The sequence below is a fragment of the Sciurus vulgaris genome (assembly GCF_902686455.1).
Source record: "Sciurus vulgaris genome assembly, chromosome: 7".
Lineage (NCBI taxonomy): Eukaryota > Metazoa > Chordata > Mammalia > Rodentia > Sciuridae > Sciurus > Sciurus vulgaris.
In genome coordinates this window covers 121,333,619-121,356,791 of record NC_136467.1, presented here as the reverse complement: position 1 = coordinate 121,356,791, position 23,173 = coordinate 121,333,619, and the positions used below count along the sequence as shown (strand labels likewise).

Here is a 23,173-nt window from a genome sequence, read left to right as displayed (position 1 = left end):
GAGCATTACCAGGACAGTGAGTGCAAGCGTGGGGGCTGGGAGCTGATACATATTTTTAAAAAATTAAACAAGAGATATTAAAAGAGCTGGGGATGTAGCTCAGTTGGTGGAGCCTAGTATGTGCAAAGCCCTGGTACCTTGAAAAAAAAAAAGATATTAAAAGAAACAGGATAGTTCCATAAGGTGACAATATACTTTCTTTCAGTGTAACAAAAAGGACCTAGGATTTCTATTTATTTGTCTATTCATTATTAATATTCCCAAGCCATATGCATTCTTTAACTGAGGCTCTATTTCTTTCTCACTTTCTGGGACTATTTAGTATTTTATGTTCTGCAGATGTTTTAGGATATGTGTCTGTTATGAGGCATATAATGGGGAGAATTATGATAGATACAATAGTAACTTAAAGTCCAAATATTAATGTAAATTGTGTTAGTTTAAAAGGCTAGGCTAAAATGGTTATTGCAACTGAGAACATGGTCGACTGACTTCTGCAGTTAACCAAGACCCTAAATCTACAAGAGATGAGATTATTTCTAAGACTTCCTTGACTGAGCAGCCTCTCAGCTGCATCACCTGTTGGGAAAGGGCAGGAGTCTCTCTACTTGGTCCACTTCTCTTTGGAGGCCAGGAGTTGGGTGAGGGATGAAATTACTCACATAGAAGAAGGAGATGGGACCAGCGTGGAAGCTAATTACAATCCCTAAGACACAAGTCAGCTCGGACAGCATGATGTGCAGAGCGACAGCAGCCAGGTAAGCACCGATCATAGCCTCCGGAAGGTAAGTGGCCAGAAAGCCCATACCAAACATGCCCATTGATAGCTGCAGGGGGTTCAGATGGAAAAAGAACCAGAAAGGGCAGAGTGTCATCAAATCAGAAATGGCACCAAAGGCACTCTCCAGGGGTCCCGTGACCTCTTATCAGACAGAAGAGTTTCCAACAAAAAAGTAAAGGAACCCCTTTGAGGACTTTTCTGTCTTGCTTTCGCCAGTGAATGGAAATCCATGAAATAAGCTGGGCCCTTGCATGTTGGTCCAGCAACACCCAAGGAGCACCAGTCCACACGCTCCTTTCTTCCTTCCAGAGCACTGTCAGCCCTCAGGTTCTTGCCCTAGAATCTACTGCCCTCTAGGTTGACAAGAAGGAAACGCTGCCAAGGTGATCGCAAAAAGCCTTTACCTTTTCAAAGGCCTCTTCTCAGAACCTTTTTCAGATGTTAGCATCCCTGTGAAGGATGCAGCTTTTTACAGAGGAAAGGACAATAAACTAGGATTGGGCTCAGACTCCTTTGCCTTGGACTTCTGCCTTTACCAAGAATGACTAAACTAAATTTATTTATGTCTTCAGGATACATATGATCCTGAAGACACGAGTATGATATAATGCAGATTAAGTATCGCTAATCCAAAAATCTGAAGTCCAAAATGCTCCAAAATCCAAGTTTTTGAGTGCCCAATGAGATGCCACAAGTGGAAAATTCCACCCCTGACCTCATGTGACAGACTGCAAAGTGTGAGCACACTAAAAATATTGTATAAAATTTACCCTTAGGGTATATGAACAAGGTATATATGAAACATAAATGACTCTCATGTTTGGACTTAGATCCCATTTCCGAGATATCTCCTTATGTATAGGCAAATAATTAAAAAATCTGAAAAACTCTGGAATCCAAAACACACTGGTCCTAAGCCTTTCAGATAAGGAATACTTAACCTGTATTTTAAATGTACATGTGTGTGTGTATGTATATATATATGATAAAAATGATATATAAAATAATTAGATACGTATACACAAAAGATACCCAAGGATGACACCAAACTATTAAACTTCAGGGAATGAAATTAGAGAATGGGGACAACATTTTATAATTTATACATTTTTTTACTCTGAGGTTTTTTTCAATATATATGTCCATTTTTTTTATAATTAAAAGAATTCAGAATTATAAAATGGGTGCATACAGGGTATATCCTAAGTCCCCATAACAGGGTAGGTTAAGAACACAGCTTCACAAAAACGATCCAGGAAAAAGGTGAAGAAAGAACAAAATGAAAGTCTAAAAGCCTACTATTGTTACCACTTCCCTCCACTGCACTAAAGTTCTCAGAAAACAAACTTTGAACAATAAATTCTTTAGTGTCCCCCCCCCCCCCCCCCCCCCCCCCCCCCCCCCCGCCGTACTGGGGATTGAATCCAGGGTCTTCTGCATACAAGGCAAAGCACTTTACCAACTGAGCTATATCTCCCGCCCTCCTTAAGTTTTTTAAGACTTTTTGTTTCAAAATTCTCAATCAGACTGCCCTGTGTCTCCCTTGATCTGTCATTACTGCCCAATACACTCTTACTAAATCCAGGCAGACCAAGCTGCTTCCTGTTGTTGGTGCGGTTGACTGATTGCCACCTCTGTGCTTGTGTACCAACCCCTCTGTTTTGCCATCCCTGCCAATACAGATTCACTCTCTCTTTCAAGAACTCACAAATTCCTCTTCCCAGGAGGTTTGGTGAAAACAGCATACTTCTTGGGTCTGGAGAACCTGGCTTCAATCCTGGTCCTGTCAATTCACTAAGTGTGGACAGGTTAACTCCCTGAACCTTGGTTTTGTCATCTATAAAACATGAATAATACTAAATACCTCCACATCATGTACAACCACAAGAATGGGAAGTTAGACTCCATGTATGTATAATATGTCAAAATACACTCTACCGTCATATATAACTAAAAAGAACAAATAAAAAAGCAGCTAGAAAAAAATACTAAATACAGAGGGATATGGATTCGATCACATAACCCATGTCCAACACCTTGCTCAAATATGAAAATAGCAACAGATACAAATACTCCTCACTCATTTTCATGCCATTCTTTCCTTCTACCTTGTAAATGGCAAATGTCTGCAATCAACCTAGAATTCTTTCTTGCCCACTGCGATATGGCATCAGGTTCAGTGTTGGCATACTATTCCAGGCAGCCATTATCAACCAGTCAAAACTTTATGTGCCATTTTACAGAAAGAATCTTTTTTTAAAAGTGTGTGTGGAGGGGCTCAGTAGATAGTTTTTTTCCTCCCCAGAAAACTCCAACTAAAGGTTATTCTTTCACTTTGCTGGCACTGGCTCTTCTGGCAGTGAACTCTCCACTTTTATAAATATTATTTTGCACTTTAACATTACCTCGAGCACTGATTTGGGAGGCTGACAGCTCTGAGACTGATTCTTAGTTTGGTAACTTGAGTCTGTGTGTGCTTGAGCAATCTACTTGCCTTCTCCCTGCCTTTGGGTCTGTAAAATAAGGACCACTATAATATCTTCCTTCATAAAGTGAGTTGCCGTGAGGATCAAATGAGGTACTACATGTATAATGCTGAGAACAGTGAATAGTAATAAATGTTAGCTATTTCTAGTTCACACTTTCATTTTTAAATTAAATGTTAGATTGACATGCAGTATTAAGAAATAAAACAGAGAGATCCATATACTCTTTATCCAGTTTTTCTCAATGGTGACATCTTGTAAAACACTACCACAACCACGATATTAACATTGATATGGCCAAGATACAGAATCCCCCCGATGCCATTTTAAGGCTGTCCCCATTTCCCTCTTACCCCCTTTCTAACTCCAAGCAACCACTAATCTGTTCATTTCTATAATTTTGTCACTTCAAGAATGCTACATACGTGGAGCCACATGTTATGCAAACACTCATTGATTTTTTACTCTTTATTATCTTTTCCTTTTGTTTGCTTTGAGTTTAATTTACTCTAGGTTCTTGAAGTTGGAACTTAGATTAGTGAAACTTTTCCTTTCTTCTATTGTATTTCAGTGCTATGAATTTCCCCTGTGAGAAATTTTTCGATTTTGATCAAAATTGATAAAATTTTTCATTCACTTCAATGTATTTTTTAAATTTCCCATGACCTTTTTTATGTGATCCATGGATTATTTGTACGTATGGTGTTCAATTTCCAAGGGATTGGAGATTTTCATGTTATCTTTTTGTTATCAAGTTCTAGCTTGATTATACTGTGGTCAGAGAATACTCTCTGTCTGGTTTAATCTTTTAAATGTATTAAGGTTTGTTTTATCACCAGGTAATAGTCTATCTTTGGCACATGTTCTGTGGGTCATTGAAAAGAATGTATATTTAGCTGTTATCACTTAAGCATTTTTTTTTAAGAATTTCACTTTGAGTATGTATCTTTTTTTTTTTTTTTTTCAGTACTGGGGATTGAACCCAGGGCCTTAGTGCTTGCGAGGCAAGCACACTACCAACTGAGCTATATTCCCCAGCCCTGAGTGTGTATCTTTTGAGTGTGTATCTTTGTATAGCTTACTAGTGGTTGTCCTAGGTATTACATTATATACATACCAGTCCAGTGGTGTCAACATTTTACCAGTTTGAGAATAGAAAACTTATCTTTCTTTCTTTCTTTTCTTTCTTTCTTTCTTTCTTTCTTTCTTTCTTTCTTTCTTTCTTTCTTTCTTTCTTTCTTTCTTTCTTTCTTTCTTTCTTTCTTTCTTTCTTTCTTTCTTTCTTTCTTTCTTTCTTTCTTTCTTTCTTTCTTTCTTTCTTTCTAGTTGTAGACGAACACAATACATTTTATTGATCTATTTTTATGTGGTGCTGAGGATTGAACCCAGCACCCCACACACACTAGGCAGGTGCTCTACCTCTGAGCCACAAGTGCAGTCCCCAAAACTTACCTTTATGTCGGTTTATAATAGAATCATTTTAAATATTTCCTCTAATATATTTTGAAACACATCAGATAGTGTTATAATTTTGCTTCAGTTATCAAACAATTTTGCAAATCCAAGAGGATAGGCAAATTCCATCATATTTATTCACATTCTTACTCTTTCCATTGTTCTTTCTTTCTCCTTAATATTCCAAAATTCCTTCTTGTATCTTTCCTTTCTGTTTTAAGAACTTCCTTTAGCTGTTCTTCTAGGGTAGTTCTACTGGTGAAAAATTCTCTTAGTTTTTCTTCATCTCAAAATGCCTCAATTTCCCCTTCACTGCTAAAGAATATTTTCACTGGGTATAGGATTTTGAATTAACAGCTATTTTCTTTCAGAAAAATTTCAGGCAAATTTTTGTCTTTTTCTTCTTACCTCCATGTTTTCTGGTAAGAAATCTGCTGTCAGTTTTATGGTTTTCCCCTTGTACATAAAATATTGGTTATCTTGCTGGTTTCAAGATTTTATTCCCCTTTGTCTTTAGTTTTCAGAAGTTTGACTATGACTTATCTCAATGTGGATTTGGGGGTTTTCCTATTTCAATTTTTCTCAGCCTCTTGAATCTGTAGTTTTATATTTATAAATTTGGGGAGTATGCAGCTATCATTTCTTTAGGTACTTTGATTCTGTCTTCTTATTTATTTATTCATTTATTTAAAAAGGTGGGTTATGTTGCCCAGGCTAGATTTGAACTGCTGGGCTCTGGAGATTCTCTTGCCTCAGCCTCCTGAATAGCTGGGACTACAGGTGTGTGCCACCATGCCTGGCTTATGTTTTATTAAACTTCAGTCTCTGTTACAGTACCAAATCCATTTCTCTGTACCCAATAATTATAACTTATTGCTGTTTACTATGTAAAAGGCTCTAGGATGGAGATACGCATTTTTTTCACTTAGTCTTCACAAGAACCCTGCAAAACTAATATTATTCCCACCTCAGTTTCACCCACAGAGGTAAAATAATTTACCAAAGTTTGTATGGCTCATGAGTGTCAGAGCTGGATTCTGTCCACTGTGACAGCCTGTCTTTGTAGTCACCTAATAAATCCTTACCTAAAGAGAGATAGTCCCTGCGGAGACCAATAAAAACCAACTAGAGAATGGGTAGGTAGAGAAGAAAGAGAAAAGAAAGTCAGATGTTAACTTGTGTTCAGTAGGTGAAGTTTTAGGTGGTAGACTCTCAGAGGAAATTGAAAACACTACCAAAAATATGGCTTATGAGCCTACATGATATTCTTTCTTTCTTTCTTTCTTTCTTTCTTTCTTTCTTTCTTTCTTTCTTTCTTTCTTTCTTTCTTTCTTTCTTTCTTTCTTTCTTTCTTTCTTTCTTTCTTTCTTTCTTTCTTTCTTTCTTTCTTTCTTTCTTTCTTTCTTTCTTTCTTTCTTTCTTTCTTTCTTTCTTTCTTTCTTTCTTTCTTTTTAAACTGGGATTGAACCCAGGGGCACTCAACCACTTAGCCACATCCTCAGCCTGTTTTTATATTTTATTTAGAGACAGGGTCTCACTGAGTTGCTTAAAACCTCACTAAGTTGCTGAGGCTGCCTTTGAACTCGGGATCCTCCTGCCTCAGCCTCCTGAGCTGCTGGGATTATAGGCATGCACTACCACACCCGCAGGAGTGCTATTCTTTTTTATATATGCATATTTTTAGTTGCAGATGGACACAATACCTTTATTTATTTATGTTTATGTGGTGCTGAGGATTGAACCCAGTGCCTCGCACGTGCTAGGCAAGTGGTCTACCACTGAGCCACAATCCCAGCGCATCAAGAGTGCTATTCTTGATGAAAGAATATAGAATAATTAAAAAAAATAAATCAGGAATGTCACTCTGGACCCTAAAACCCTTCTCTGTCCTAGAGGAGAAAGGATTGATGAGAAAGTTCGCTATCTTTTCCTAAATTAGTGGTGGATTATTTCAGAAGTTTCATCACTGAGAAGACAGCCTATCCACACATTCCACAAGGTCTCCACAATAAAATCACTGAAGTTACAGATACATCGCCATGGGCCACAACGCAGTTAAAAGAAGGGATCCATTTATACTTTACTTATTTGTTTTTCAGGAATTCAGAGATTCAGTTCCTACCTGAAAAATCCCAGTCAGAAAAGTTGTGGTTTGCACCACACTTAAGGATCTGTTATAGTCGGTATAGAAGTAGGGAGAAGAGAAGTCATCCTTCAGAAAAGTTCCCATGACTAGGTGACCATAGTTGAATGGTCTCTCCTTCAGGACGTTGATCATCAGAGCACTCACAAGGAAGAAGGGACCTATAGGAGAAGACGTAAGACAGAAGGTAAGGTTTTATGTCCAGGTAAACTGACAAAAGTAAGACTTGGTCTGATTATTTTGTATAATCTTTAATCTGAAGAAATTTTCTTATTTGAAGGTGGCCACAGAAAGATCAGGGAAGTAAGAAAGATCAGGGAAGAGAATAGGGACTCCAGATACTGTCACCAACTCACAGGATTTAGATGCTGGTGGTTCAGGTATTTACATCATGGGCATATGGGGTGGGACTCAAAGAGAAATTGAGTGGAAATGAATATCAGGCTCAGTCACTGTGCCTGCACTTAGAGATATTTAAAAGTAAAATGGCATGGAAGGATCATAAAACAAAGCTGATAGGAATAATAGGAAGAAAAATAGTTCCCCATACCTTTTTTTTTTTTTTTTTTTGAGATGGATTCCTGCTAGGTTGTCCCAGCTGGTCTCAAACCAGCTCAAATGATACTCCGAAGCAGTTGGGACTAGAGGAGCATGCTACTGCACCTGACTCAGAACTCAATACTTCTGGAGGTTTTACTGTGTGTAAGACAACACCATGCTAATCCTGTTTCAAACAGTGTTTCATTTCATCCTCATATTGACATACATGCATCTTACCTTTAAAGCTGCCTAAACTCTAATAGCTCTTACTGTCAGAATTTGGAAATGATTGTGAGGTGCCCCAGAAACTGGGAATAGTATTTGAATATAAAAATCAACACATAATGGACTTAATTAAGAAAAGTACAAAATATTGCCCTTTAAAAAGCCAGAGTAACATTCCACATCTAAAAGAGCAGGACAGTAACCAACAGAATATACAGACGTATCTGGAGAAAGGGTGTGTCAATCAGAATGTTTGATGTTTGTCACTAGATCAGTTGTGCAAGGGGGAAATCCAGGAAAAGGCACCTCACAGAGTGAATGTTCTCAATACTCCTCTAAGCTTACTGGGGCATTTTGTGATTCGATTTAGGGTTATCTAGGTTAAGTAAATGTACCGATTATGTGACCTTTAACTATTCTGGTCCCTGTGACAGTCATTTCTAATTATAAATCAGTAGATGGACTTTTGACTCAGTCAAGGAAAGTGCTTATCTGTGGACTTGAGAGTTTTGATTAATAGGACAGAATTTTCTCATTTTTAAATTCATAAGCTGACTAACTCTATTATTAATCAGCCCAAGGGAATTGGGTCCAGCTAAAGGTTGGAGTATTAGCAGAATCATTTTTGGGTGTTTGAGTTGTAGGCAGACAGATTCCAAGATGAGACAATTTCACCAAGGAAATACCTCTGCCACTTAATTCCTTTGGGAAACATCTTGGTGGCCTGTTTTTCTGGTGCTGACATTAGTAATGACACACTGGGAGAAGTATTTATTTTTGTATAATCTAAATACTAACCATATGAACCACGTATTTATCTTCTGTCTCTTTTCTATCTTAAGTATAACTTTAAGTCAGATTTCATAGCAACAAGTAAATGATTGAGGTACAAACTTCATCCACCTACTGTGGTTTCAGAACTGAACTCACCAATGGACATTTGATGACATGATCCAAAAATTACATAAATTACAGAAGAACAGAAACCTGTGTAAGCGACATTGAGAGGAGGAATCAGTTGTCTTATCATCAAAGAAAGTGTCAGACCTGAAAAGCAAGATAATGTAAATAAGAAAAGGTAGTTTGGCTTTTAAAAGTCACCTTAAGTAGGGTTGGGGATATAGCTCAGTTGGTAGAGTGCTTGCCTTGCACGCACAAAAGTCACCTTAAATAGAAACTATAAAGAATAATTAGAATAAAAATAGTCCATGTGAAGCCAGGCAGAGTGGCTTGTGACCGTACTCCTAACTACTCTAATCCCAACACTTGGGATTACTGAGGCAGGAGGATACCAAGTTGGAGGCCAGTCTGGCAATACAGCAAGACCCCATCTCAAAGAACAACAGCAACAAGAAGATCCATGTGTATAGCTGACTGAATGTGGTAATAGCATCCCTTGACTACAACTCTTAATGAATACCTTTTATTATCTCCTCTGATTCCTAGCTCCTCTTCCTAATTTACCATGGCCTTTGACATCTCAATTCTTTATCACAGAATGAAACAATTTTCACTGTGAAGTCTTAATACTAAATATGGAAAGCAAACACCATGGCAATACGATTCTGAGCTCCAGTATCTCTGAAGTCCCATCCCTATACTTAGTCTAGCACAAGAAGGCCCTGTGAACCCTCCAGGGCTGAAGATATAGCTGGAGGCAAGGCAAGAATCACACTTAACTGACTTGACTCCAAGTTGATATGTGCTATTTCTCTTCCACCTGCCCATTACTCCAATCTCTTGCTTTAGCTCCTTAAATACTTTCTAAGTTGCACCATGAGAATTTGGAAATTTTAAGGCAAAGGTATTAACATGCATGATGTCATCCTTTTGATGTTTTAAGTTCACACTTCCTGGGCTTGAGGGCTTTTCCTCAACTTACATAATACCAATACACTCATTGAAATTCAGTTATGAGTCCAACAATCTGCTTTATCATCTTATACAAACGAGGCCTTTTCTAATGGAAAATTTCAAACATACACAAACACAAAACATGTATAATGAACTCCTGTATGTCCATCATTCACTTCAACAATGGTCAACCCATGGCCAATCTTGTTTCACCTATACCCCAATCCTCTCCTGCCTTGTAATGGTTTCAGGCAAATCCAAAATATTCAATCATTTGATCTGTAGAAATTTCAGTGTGTCTCTCTAAAAGATGGCTCTTGTAATTTGACTATAATACCATCACCATCCACTCAATATTGAAACATCCCTAGTTATCTCATAAATGGTCATTGTGGTGGAGGATCTCTAAGAGGATCCACAATGGGCAATTGGTATTCCTGCCCCAAGTATGAGAAGACACAGTAACTTGCTTCTAAGGAATAGACTGCAACAAAAATAAAATAAACAAAAATAGCCTCCCAGATGAGGCTGCAAAAAACTGGCTTCCATTTCCATTGCTCTTTGGCTTTTCCTTTCATTCAGGTCACTCACTGCTAGTATTGTCCTCAAAGATATCTGACCTATGTGGTCACATAGAGATCTGGGCTTGGAAGGACCTCACAGTAGGTTTAATGCTTTGCTATCATTGTCTTGAATTTCTAAGTAAGTTTTGCACTAGGGGCCCTGCATTTCCATTTTGTCTTGGGCCGCACACATGTAGTTGGTCTCACCAGCTACCATGTTATGAAGATGCTCAAGCAGCTTATGGGGAGGAACTCAGGCCTGTCAGTAAACATAAGAGTGAGTTTGGAAGGGGATCTTAAGAGTTCTGTCCACAGCCACATGAGTAAGCATGGAAACAGGTCCTCCAGCCTCAGTAGGGTCTTACAATGACTAACAGCTTGACTGCAGCCCCATGGCAGACCCTGAACCAGAGGTGGGGTAGGTTCTGAGACAATCTCTAGCATATTATTATTTGCTTTTATATTTTACTATCTGTTTAAATCAGGATCCAAATATGGCCCTCACATGGTTAAAATATCTCCTAAGTTCCTTGTAACTTACAGGTTCCCATTTCTTTTTCTTAAGCAAGTTTATACAAGATTGTAGGAGACAGAAAACATGCTCAGATTAGCCTGCAAAATAGGAAATGTATTAAAAACGTACAAAGAGTAGTTGGACATCCTCAGAGATGGAACCAGAACTAAAAGGGCATCAGGACCCGAGGCGGCTATTTCCCCCATTCTCTTTGCTCCAGGGTTGCACAGTATCATGTCTTTGTTTCCAATTGGGAGGCTATTATGAATAATAGTCCTCTGAATATTCTTATACATGTCTCCTGGTACACAGATATACAAGTTCCTTGAGATTATACACCCTTAATTATAACTTCTGGGGCATTTACTAGATAATGCTAACCTCTTCCAAATGGTTGTGCATTTTATGCTTCTACCTACAATATATGACAGCTCCCATTGTTCACATCTGTGCTGGCACATGATACTGTCAGATTTTTAATTTTAGTGTGTATGGTGGCAACTCATTTTAATTTCAATTTCCAGTTCATCAATTACTAGTGATTTTGAGCACTCTTATCTAGTCATTGGTTTTTTTATGGATTCTTCGGAATACTTCTATATTACAAATAAAATCTTTGTTGTGTATATGTATTACAAATATTCTCTCCCATTCTGTGATTTTCTTTCTTTCTCTTTCTTTTTCTTTCTCCCTTCCTCCCTTCCTCCCTCCCTTTCTTTTTTCTTTTTCTCTTCTCCTCCTCCCTCTCCCTCTCCTTCTCCTTTTTTGTGATGCTAAAGGATGAACCCAAGGCTTCATACATGCCAAATATTCTACTACTGAGCTATATACCCAGCCCTATGATTTGCTCTTCAATCTTTATAGTGGCTTAAAATAGACAAGTTCTTAGATTTTGCTTGTTTTGGGCTAGGGAAATAGCTCAGTTGGTAGAGAGCTTGCCTCACAAGCACAAGGCCCTAGGTTCAATCCCCAGCACCACCACCACCAAAAAAAAAAAAAAAAAAAAAAAACAACTTTACTTAATTCAATTTATCAGTTTTTTTCTTTCGTCTTTCCTTTTGCTTTTTGTGCCTCATTTCTATCTTAAGATTGTGATGGTAGACTGTGAAGGAATAGAATCTCCTCTATTATTAAAAAAATCTTTATTGTTTTACCTTTCACAGTTAGGTCTTTAACCTACCAGGAGTTGACATTTGTGCAAGGTGTGAGATAGGGATCTAATGTTTCCATATTTGTATCCAATTTTTGTTCATATCATTTATCTTTAAAAAGCACTTCTCTGTAGTGACATGTGATATAAATCATGTGATTTATATATGTGTCTCTCTCTTTTCTGTTCTCTTGGCCTGACTGTTGATCTATGCAATACCACACTGTCTTAATTACTTTTTTTGGTATTAATAGAGTAATAGTTTTGGTAATTAATTTAGTCATCCCCATTTTTATTGTGAAATGCAACGTACATATCGAAAATGTATTAATATAGATGTACTCAGCAATGAAAAGAAACAAACTAAGCTGGCTGTGGTGACACATGCTATAATTCCATCTACTGAAGACGCTAGGGCAGGAGCACCTCAAGTTTGAGGCCAGCCTCAGACACTTATTGAGATCCTGTCTCAATTAAAAATATAAAAGGCTAGGATTTAAATCAGTATTTGCCTAGTTTGTGCAGGGTTTTGGGTTTGATGCCCAGTACAGAAAACAACAACAAACAAACACAAATATTGATATCTACAATAATTTGCATGAATATCAATGGCATAAGACTGAATTATGCTAGCCTTCAAAAGTTGCATACTGTATTTTTCCATTCCTATGGTATCCTTAAAGACACAGAATTCGGGCGATGGTGAACACATCAGTGGTTATCAGGGGTTATAGGTCAGAGGAGTATGAGACTAAAAAGGGAAGGCACATGAGAGATGTTGGGTTGATGGAACTATTCTGTATCCAGATTATGCTGGTGGTTTCACAAATTTGTACATGTGTTGAAATTCAGAGAACTATACATCAAGGGAAAACAAATTTACTGTGTGATAATTTATAAATAAACAAATATTTTAAAAGGCATTTCATTTTCCCCAATTAACGTCCCTATGCCACCACTGGATTGCAGCCACCACTTGCCCCTTTGTTTAGTCCCTTTTGTGTTTTGCACAATCTGTACAATCACAAGCTTCAGCCCTACTGGTTGGCCCCAGAAGATCAGAGAAATGGGGGTGTTTAATCACTAGGTGGGGGGCTGGGGATGTATCTCAGTGGTAGAGCACTTCCCTAGCATGCATGGGGCCCAGGGTTCAATCCCCAGTATGGAAAAAACAAACAAAAAGACTGTATGAGAACTGTGAAATTTTGTGAGTAAAGGAGTAAGGAAACCCATTCTTTTGTCTGTGGACAAATTTGGTCTTGGGTTAACTTTCTACTCTGTTTCCCTGGAGACATGATAACAGAATGTCAGCTGTGCTACCAGTATGGTAAACATGAGCCCAATTAGTGCACTCCATCTGGATCTTGAGGATTGTGAATGAAAGATAAATATCCAGTGGGAAGCCCTAGCTTTGGGCTTCTCTAAGCATAGAGACACTCATATCTTGGAGTGTCCTTTCTAGGACCTTGGAAGCAACACTTAAGAGACTGTTAAAAGAGTTGTTGGTTCCTATTTGGGGAACAAGCTTTCTAAAGCCAAGGGCTCCCACTTCTATCTGTATGACCTTGTCTTACATCTGAACTGCCAATTAAGAGTGGCCCCAGGGGCTGCTGTGTCTGCTGGAAAGAAGCTGGCAAACCGTTTCTTAGTTAAAAACCAATGCTAAGTGAGATCTATTGTAATCGAGAGTATGAAATCATTAGTTAAGCAAAGATGACCAAGAGTGGGTGTTATAAATATTTTGAAAAGTGTTCAAGGGTGTAAACTAAACTAAGACTTTTGGAACCATCCTGAAGAGGTTGGAAATCTGGCAGTTGAAGGAGCATGTGATAATGATGTGAATGAAATTCACATTTCTTTTTTTTCCCCCCAGCACTAGTAATTGTTTACTCTGAAAGCAGACAAGGTCTGATAGACTGTCTTTGGGTGAAAAGAGTTTGAATCTTCCTTACCTTGGGGAATTTGCACAATGCCCACACTTAAACCAGCAAGTAAGTCTCCAAGCAGCCAGTCCTTGAATCGATACAAATATGTCCATTCAAGGAAGGGAAAGATGATATACATGCATCTTAGGAACCTGTGCCAGGAGCAGCTGTGAGAAAGAAGAGCAGAGATTTGATTAGGTTCTCCAAAAAGAACGCCCACATAGTGGAGAAAGGCGCAGTGCACAGCCCTTGTTTCCAGGTGGCAGGGCTTCTCATCATCCCTATTGACATTTCCACCCATTGGATCAAATAATTCTTTGTTGTGGGCTGTCCATGCATTGCAGGATGTTTAGCAGCATCCCTCACCTCTACCCACTAGATGTCAGTAGTCGCTCCTCCCCCAGTTGTGACAACCAAAAATGTCTCCAGATATTACCAAAAAACCTGGAGATCCAGTGCTATGCAAATGTTAACAACTAAAATTCATTATTTCTGCTTTCTTGGATGTTTGGAAAGATTAAACGTACCTATTTCTAATAGAAAAATGAAGTGCTATTGCTTTCCTCATGATAAGGACAGTTCTTTAAGATGTGATGTGGATAGGTGGGGGAGGGGCAGTTAACGTTCATATTATTCCCATATACTAAAGTTTCTACCAAACATGAACTCTCTCTGGCATTAACCTGTAATATGTAGAAATTTATAGAAAATATAGAATATGGAGTTCTGTGCCTAAGGAGTTAGCTGTGTAAAGAAAAAACTCTAAAGCTGGGCACTGTGACACAAGCCTGTAGTGACTTGGAAGCTTGAGGCAGGAGGATCTCAAGTACTTAGTGAGACCCTGTCTCAAGAAATTAAAAGAGCTGGGAATATCACTCGGTAGTAGAGTGTCCCTGAGTTTGACCCCCAGTTTGAAAAAAAACAACAGGAAAGAGAAAAAATGTGTATGTGTGTGTGTGTATTATACATATAATATATATATATACAAATATATGTGGCATATATACATATATATTTATTTTGCATACTTTTTTATTTTCACAATTATTCCAGTTTTTTGACAGTTTATATCATTGTCATAAGTTATTGACAAAAGCCCAATAAAAGCCATTTAACATTTTTAAATTTTTTTTTTTTTTTGGTACCAGAAATTGAACCCAGAGGTACTTAAACACTGAGCCACATCCCCAGCCTTCATAAATATATTTTATTTAGAGACATCATCTTGTAGAGTTGCTTAGGGCCTCGCTAAATTGCTGAGGTTGGCTTTGAACTTTCCATCCTCCTGTCTCAGCCTCCCAAGCCACTGGGATTACACATGTAAACAACTGCATCCAGCAACATTTTTTTAAGTAGAATATTTACAAAGCGCACAACACATGTACATTGTTATCCCAACCCACCATCACCTACTCTTTGGGTGCAAGTTTATTCATATGAGATTTGGCTTTCAACCCAATGAACTCAATCAGAAGCAATTTTGTGCCCCAGGGGATATCTGCCAATGTTTGGTGGTATAGTCTATTCTCATGACAGTCATCTAATAGGTAGAGGCCAGGGATACTGCTAAAAATTCTAAAATGGGCAGGACAGCTCTCTAAAAGAAAGAATTTTCTGGTACAAAATATCAATGTTAAAAGCTAGGTGTAGTGGTGTGCTTGTAGTCTCCCAGCTACCTGGAAGGCTGAGGCAGGAGGGTCACTTGAGCCCATGAATTTACCACCAGCCTGGGCAACTTAGTGAGTGAGAGCTCATGTCAAAACAAAAACAAAAACAAAAATAAAATGTCAATGTCACTGAGATTGAATAAACCTGTTTGAACCTTTAGATCATCTGAAAGAGCAGAATCACCACTAGTCAAAGTCAATCAAAACAATTTGGTTTTAAATTGCCTTTTGCTATTTACAATTTAGCATGGGTTGTAAGCAAAGAATATGGAGGTTTTTTTTTTTTTTTTCCTCACTTGTGAGCTATACTAGACAGTTGGGACTTATCTATAACAACAAATAAAACTCTAGTATATGCAGTGCAAAAATATGTGCTCAGAAAAGAAGTCATTTCACATGTTTGACTCTCTCAACCATAAGCACTACTATCTCTAAGGTATGTAAGGCCAAATAAGTATAAATGACTTTGCCAAGGTCACGGTGGTGTGAGCAGAGCTGGGGCTGGAAGCCAGTTCTTCTGTTTTCCTGGTAGGGTTCTATTCACTCCACGACCTCCACAGTTCTACTGACACTGTTAAATTGTGCTCAGGAACTGGAGCAAGAATGTTGGCTTGGAAGGAATGTCACCTTGCATTTCTTCTGAGAGTGGTGCGTTTGAGGCAGTTGCACCAAGAGTGTTCTCTCTCTGAGTCTCTCTGGGGGAGAGTAGAGTACGGCACTGGAACAGTTTGTTCCTTCACATGGTCCATTTGTCCCTCCTTGCCACGTGCCACTTGGCTCAAGACCAGCTACCCTGTGCAGAGTCATCAAAGTTCTTTGGCACGGTGAAAAATAAAATGATCACGGGCTGATGAGCATCTAAGAGTGAATGGAATCTAGAGGAATAGAAGCTGCAGCAAACGGGCGAATGGGAAAAGTATTTAGATGTGACTCTGGATCTTAGTTAAGGCATCTTAAGAGTGAGTGTTAAGAGTTGATGTGAAGTACAGGAGAGATTTTTGACAAGAAAGGGAGTATTTGCAGTTGCTAAGGGGAAGAATATGGAGGAAAGAGATAAGAACTTTTCTGCAGAAAGGAAGAGATGGAGTTAAAAGATTATTTTATTTACTTAAAAAAAACCAAACTCACTTACCTAGTGCTTCCTATTTCCAAGGCATTTTACAAATGTTTACTCTTCAGATACTTAGAATCACCATATTACCATGCCCACTTTACAGATGAGGACATAAGACACAGAAGGGTCGAACAGCTTACCTAAGGTCACAGAGCTGGGAAGCAGCAGAAATAGAATTCAAAACTAAGCGGCCTGGATTTAGAATATTTCTCTTTTTAATGATTGATTCTTAGACTTTTGAAGTTTTCTGATTTTAATTTTTTAAGTTATTGCATTAAAATTATACATAATGGTGGAATTCTTTGTTATAAAAGAATGGTGCCCTTAACCACTGAGCTGTGCTATCTTTCCGGTTAAAATTCAGAAATGGAAGGCTGGGGTTGTGGCTCAGTGGTATAGTGCTTGCCTAGCATGTGTAAGGCACTGGGTTCAATTCTCAGCACCACATATAAATAAATGAATAAAATAAAAGTCCATCAACATCTAAGAAATATTTTTAAAATATCAGAAATGGAGAGAATTGTGTTCTGGAAGTAATAGATATAAAAAGAAGAATGAAATAAAAGAATACATAAGCTGGGCACAGTGGTACATGTCTGTAATTCTAGTGACTTAGGAGGCTGAAGTAGGAGGATGGCAATTTTGAGGCCAGCCTGGGCAACTTAGCAACACCCTGTCTCAAAATAAAAAAGTAAAAAGAGCTAGGATGTTGGGATATTGCTCAGTGGTTGAGTGCCCCTGAGTTGAATACCTAGTTCCAAACAAACAAACAAAAAACCCCAAACTGAAAGATTTTTAAAAATAGAAACAAGGAGATAAGAACAACTATAAAAGCCCAAGGGCAGATGGGCTGGATTTAAGTGTCCGGATGGCAAGGCTGGGAGAGTGCAGAGAATTTAGGTTGAAATTTCTTTAATAAGAGGGTACAGTTAGGAAAGGCATATTATCATTTTTCAGAATCACAATGTGGAAAAATGCTCTTTCGGACATGTATCCTGGAGCAGAGGAAATCAGAGTGGTAACATAGAATTGGAGAGGGACATTTAAGACCACAACTTATAAAAGGCAAGATATGGACAAAGGAACATGCCTTGGAGGGGAGTGAAACAGGGCTGTGTGGAAGCCTTCCTCCCTGTCCCCAACACATGCCAACTGTAGGTGATAAACCAGGAGATGAGAGGGACTAATAAATCCATAGTGGGAATGAGGACAACTTGAGTAATGAAGTTTATTATCATGACATAGGTCACAAAGGATTCTTGACCTGAAGTTTATGGACCACCATATGAGTCTGTAGACAGAATTTGGGGGTATAGGTGAACTTAGATAGAAAAACATATTTTTATGTTTGCTAACCTTTAACAAAATATAGCATTTCCTTCATTTATGATACTGATAACAAACCACAGCAGAATCAGAAGAACTTGACTTTGTCACTAGTAGAAATTACAAATATTTTCATATTACAATTGCTACAGATATCTTATTATTATTTATATTTATAACTACTTTAAAATTATGGTAGTTATGAGACCTACATTATTAATGTAATTTGGAGATTTTTCATATTTTGGTGACTACATTTTAATATAACCATTTTCTTTATAAATCTATTTTATACATTAAAAAATAATTCTGGCCAAGATCCTTCAATGGGAAAAGAATAGTCCCTTCAACAAATTTTGCTTGGAAAATGTAATATTCACATACTAAAGAATGAAGTCGGACCCTTATTTTACACTGTATACTAAAATTAACTCAAAGTGGATCCCAGACTGAAATTTAAAAGTTAAACTATAAAATGCTTAAAAGAAAGCATAGAGGAGGGCTGGGGATATAGCTCAGTTGGTAGAGTGCTTGCCTTGCAAACACAAGGCCCTGCGTTCAATCCCCAGCATTGCCACCCCCTCACACACACACAAAAGGTATACAGGAAAATATACACATTCTTAAATTTGACGATCATTTCTTAAATATAACACACAAAGTCCATGCAATAAGATAAGTTGAATTCATCAAATTAAAAACTTTTGTGCACCAAAGGACAGTATTAATAGAGTGAAAAGACCACCCACAGAATGGGAGAAAATACTTACAAAACATATATCTGATAAAAGTATGTTGAAAGAACTCCTATAATTCAATAACAAAAAATCAAACAGTCCAATTTTTAAAAGGGCAAAGGAAATGAACAGACATTTCTCCAAAGAAGATATACGAATGACCAATAAGCACACGAAAAGTTGCTCATCATCTTTACTCATCAGGAAAGTGCAAAACAAAAACAAAAAGCCACAATGAGATGCCACCTCATACCTACTAAAATGGCTGCAGTGAAAAAAAGGAAAATAACCAACATTGGAGAGGATGTGGACAAAATAGAATTCTTGCACACTTCTTGTGGGAATATAAAATGATGCAGGTGCTATGAAAAATAGTTTTCTAGCTTCTCAAAAAGTTACACATAAAGTTAGGCTATGACCCAGCAATTGTACTCCTAGGTACGTACCTAAAAGAACTGAAAACAAGGATTCACCAACAGATGTTCTGTGCCAATGTTCCTAGCAGCATTACTTACAACAGCCAAAAGATGGAAATAACCCAGTGTCATTAAGAAATGAACGAATAAGCAAAATGTATATAAATACAAGGGATTATTATTCAGCCATAAAAAGAAATCAAGTACTGATAGATGCTACAACATGGATGAACCCTGAAAACATTATGCTAAGTGAAATAACCCAAACAACAAAAGAAAAAAACATTGTATGATGCTACTTAAACCAAATAGAACAGGCAGATTTACAAAGAAGGAAAGTGGAAGAGAGGTTACCAGGAGCTGGGGGGAAGGAAGAAAGGGGGAGTCATTGCTTAATGAGTACAGAGTTTCTATTTGAAGTGAGATGAAACTGTTTTGCAAATAAATAGTGGATGGTTGTATAACATTGTGAATGTCAAGAATTCTGCTAAATTGTATACTTAAAAATGGTCAGTATAAACTATTTGATGTTATGCATATTTTACTACAATTTTAGAAAAATGTAAAATATTATTTTATTTTTTATTTTTTGCAGTACTGGGGATCAAACCCAGGGCCTCGTGCTTGTAAGGCAAGCAAGCACTCTACTGACTGAGGTATCTCCCCAGTCCCTAAAATATTATTTTAAAAAGAGCTTTATCAGATTGCTAAAAGGGTCACAGCATAGAAGTGCGTTGAGATTTTCTGAACAGTGGAACCTAGCTAGTCACAGTGAGTATCAGAGGTGGTGGTGGGTGCTATGTTGATGACCAAGAGCATTGTTGATATGAAGTCAGATGGGTCTCATTCAGCTGTCATGAGTTTAGTCCACCATAGCTGCCTTACTTTTTGTGAGGAGACCGGTAGTGGTGATTAAATGAACAATGCATTTATTAAACATCATCCATAGATATTGAGAGGACAACCAAAGTGTTATGGATGTAGTTTGTTCCCCCATAGGTTCATATGAAGGAAGCTTGGTCCCTGACGCGGTGGTGCTGGGAAGGTGGTAAAACCTTTAAGGGATGGAGCCTTAATTAGGCTATTGGTGTACCATCTTCGTAAGTGCATTAATGCTCATGTGTGGGAGTTCTAGCTGTCATGGGGTTAGATCAATCAGTACCATGAAAGCAAGTTGCTATGATCCCACACCTTGGCTCTTTCTGCTCATATCTGGTTCCCTTTCCACTTCTCTGCCATGTTGTGATGGCGGCCAGGCAGTCTTCACTAAGACATCAGCACCATGGTGTTTGAACTCTCCAGTTACCAGGATTGGGAACCAAACAAACCTCTTTATAAGTTTTTCAGGTGTTTTGTGATAGTAACAGAAAATAGGCTAAGACAATGCCCAAGAAGTTTACAATCAAGAAAGTGCCATAAGTCAAACCATGGAAAACAACTGAAGAAAAATTATACAATAAACTGCAGGGTTCTGATGACAGGAATTCAGAGAAGGAAGTAGGATGTAAAGGAGTCAGGATAGGTTTCAGTCCTGCCTGGCTCCCTGCAGGAGAACAACTGGGCACACGCACCGGCATTGGACGTGATGTCTGAAGGTGGTGATATTGATGTCCATGGTTCCAGAGGAAGAGGCCCTCCTCCTGTGTTCCTGTTGAAAATTCTCCTCATTGTATATTTCTCGCTTAACATCATACAAAAAGGAATTTTGAGAGTATTTATAGCTGTAAATCTGGCTGCTCCTTTCTGGTTGCATCATTCCTGAATGAGTGGAAAGAGATCAAAGAAAAAGATCTTTAAAAAAAATCTAGACCCTCAGCACATTTTGAAGGAAATAAAATTTCCACATGGCAATATTTTGCACTTGCTTAGCACTTTTACAAAACTCTCAATGTCCTACAATTTTTATACTTGAAACTACCCTATCATGAAAGTAAGAGTGTATTATCTTATTTTCTAAATAGAGAAAAAAAGGCTCAGAAGTTTAAACAGTTTTGGTCACTTAATAATAATTAGAATCAGGACTGGACTCCACATGTCCTGCTAGGAAGTCTGGTTTTCTTTATACTCTACTGTGTGGCTATGTGGCAGGAAAGTGACTAAGAAGAAAACTCAGTAGTAATCACCAATTTTCACAGAAAATGTTAAGGATTATGTGCTCATGATAATGTCTTTGAATTCTTTTCCTATCTAAAATTCAGTGCTTGACAATACCTGCTTTAACGTTTGTTTGTCCTTTTGTCTGTTTCCCCCATAAAAGGTTAAGGCCAGGAGGCAGGAGGGCTTTGTTAATCCCCAGGACTCAGGATGGTGCCTTACACTTAGCAGGTCCTCAATGAATCTCTCTGGCATGATTGTCAGTCTTCAGTTGGTGGTATTAAGGTGTAGCATAAAGGGTAGCACAGAAGATGTTAGGAAAAGAGGTACTAATCCTGGTTTATTTTCTAACTATCTGTAATCCTGACTTACTTTCTAACTAGCTATATCACTGAGGGCAAGTTTCTCAGAAACTGAATTTCAGTTTCCCTGTCCAAAAACCAATGCGATTGGCCAGCACACTAAGGGCATCATCATTGTGGTCGTCATATCATCACTGGCAACATCTATTGAGAATTTATTATATGCCAGGCGTTGCACTGGCACTCTTTTCTTGAGTTATTCCATTAAATCTCCACAATAATCTTAATACTAGCTCCCCAGGTTTACAAGGGGTGAAAGTGGAATTTGAGAAAAGCTAAATAATTGACCCACAGTCATACATTGCAATTTTTTTTTTTTTTTTTTTTGTACTGGGGATTGAACCCAGGGGCACTTAACCACTGATACATAACCCTAACCTCTTTTTGTATTTTTATTAGAGACAGGGTCTCACTGAGTTGCTTAGGGCCTCGCTAAATTGCTGATGCTGGCTTTGAATGCATGATCCTCCTGCCTCAGCCTCCAGAGTCACTGGGATTACAGGTGTACGCCACCGTACCCAGCCCATAAATTGCATCTTTTACCCTTGAATCATTGGCTAGTAGCAGAATGCTGGTTAACACCCAGGAAATAAAGATGACAAATTCACTAAAGCAGTGAGAAGGTGGCTGGAGAATGCAGAAAAGAATGAGAGAGGGATTTAACAATGTATCACTTAAGAGAATTAGAACCTCAAGTTTTTCTTGGTTTTTTTTTTTTTTTTTTTTTTTTTTTTTTTTGGTCCTGGGGATTGAACTCAGGAGTACTTGACCACTGAGCCACAGTATTTTATTTAATGACAGGGTATCACTGAGTTGCTTAAGGCCTCGCTGTTGCTGAGGCTGGCTTTGAACTCGCGATCCTCCTGCCTCAGCCTCCCAACTGCTTGCAGTACAGGCATGCACCACTGCACCCAGCAGAACTTCATGATTTTGACAAAAAGAAAAAGAACTGTGCATTAAAATGTAAATAACGTTTTTCCTTCTTTCTTTCCCCTGCCCATAGGAATATTGACCCAATCTTTCTTACTTTCTCCATATAATATTACAAATAAACTTCTATTACTATAGTTTGTTTGCTCCTGGAGATATAATTAACCTGCTAAGCATATTGAGATTATAAAAATTGCTATCCTAGGTCAGATCAAAAGTCTAGAATCCCATTTTGTTCTGTAAGTGGCACTGAGGCCATGATAGTGAAAAACAGGCAATGTATAACACTGAGGGTGGCAGGGACAGAGGCTACTGGTGAAAGCAGCCACTGGCTTAGCTCCAGCAATGGTTGCCATGGGTCATGGGGGACCCAGTGTGTCCAGATTTGGTCTTTTCCAGAAGAAGCTGTAATTCCAAATTATGATGATTATCTGGTTTGTAAAATGTTGTCCATTACTTTACATATGTGTGTGTTGCTGGGAATTGAACCGAGGGCTTTGCACATGCTAGGTGAGCACTCTGTCACTGAACTACATTCTTCAGTCCTACCTTATGTATTTTTAAAAACACAGTGCACATCTGACAAAATATATCGCCACACTTGATGTGGGTCTGGGGATCAACAGTGTATGACCTCTTTTATCAAGATACTGGTTTTGAAGACACAAAAATATTCTCATCTCCTTTCATTATAAATTATAGTTATCACTTATTGCTGGCCTGCCCTCTACTAAGATCTTCCATAGGGTGACTTTTTTTCTGATAATAATTATACTCATTTTTTCTCATGAGTTTAGTGAGTTCCTTAGAATCACACAACAATTAAACAACAAAACCAGAATTTGAGCCCAATTTTTCTCATGCCAAAATAAATGCCATATCCTAATATCA

The 23,173-nt window shown here is 38.1% G+C and overlaps 1 protein-coding gene across 1 annotated transcript in view; it reads right to left on the bottom strand.

The window, feature by feature from the left end:
- SLC26A8 (solute carrier family 26 member 8) overlaps positions 1-23,173 on the bottom strand; it is a 69,319-nt gene that overhangs the window by 43,601 nt on the left and 2,545 nt on the right. The window contains exons 3-7 of the mRNA XM_079148682.1: positions 20,468-20,654; positions 13,664-13,803; positions 8,561-8,677; positions 6,845-7,026; positions 663-827 (exon numbers count right to left, since the gene is read on the bottom strand). Of these exons, the coding sequence (XP_079004808.1) occupies positions 663-827; positions 6,845-7,026; positions 8,561-8,677; positions 13,664-13,803; positions 20,468-20,652 (789 nt within the window). The 5' untranslated portion in view covers positions 20,653-20,654. The remainder of the gene's footprint in view (positions 1-662; positions 828-6,844; positions 7,027-8,560; positions 8,678-13,663; positions 13,804-20,467; positions 20,655-23,173) is intronic.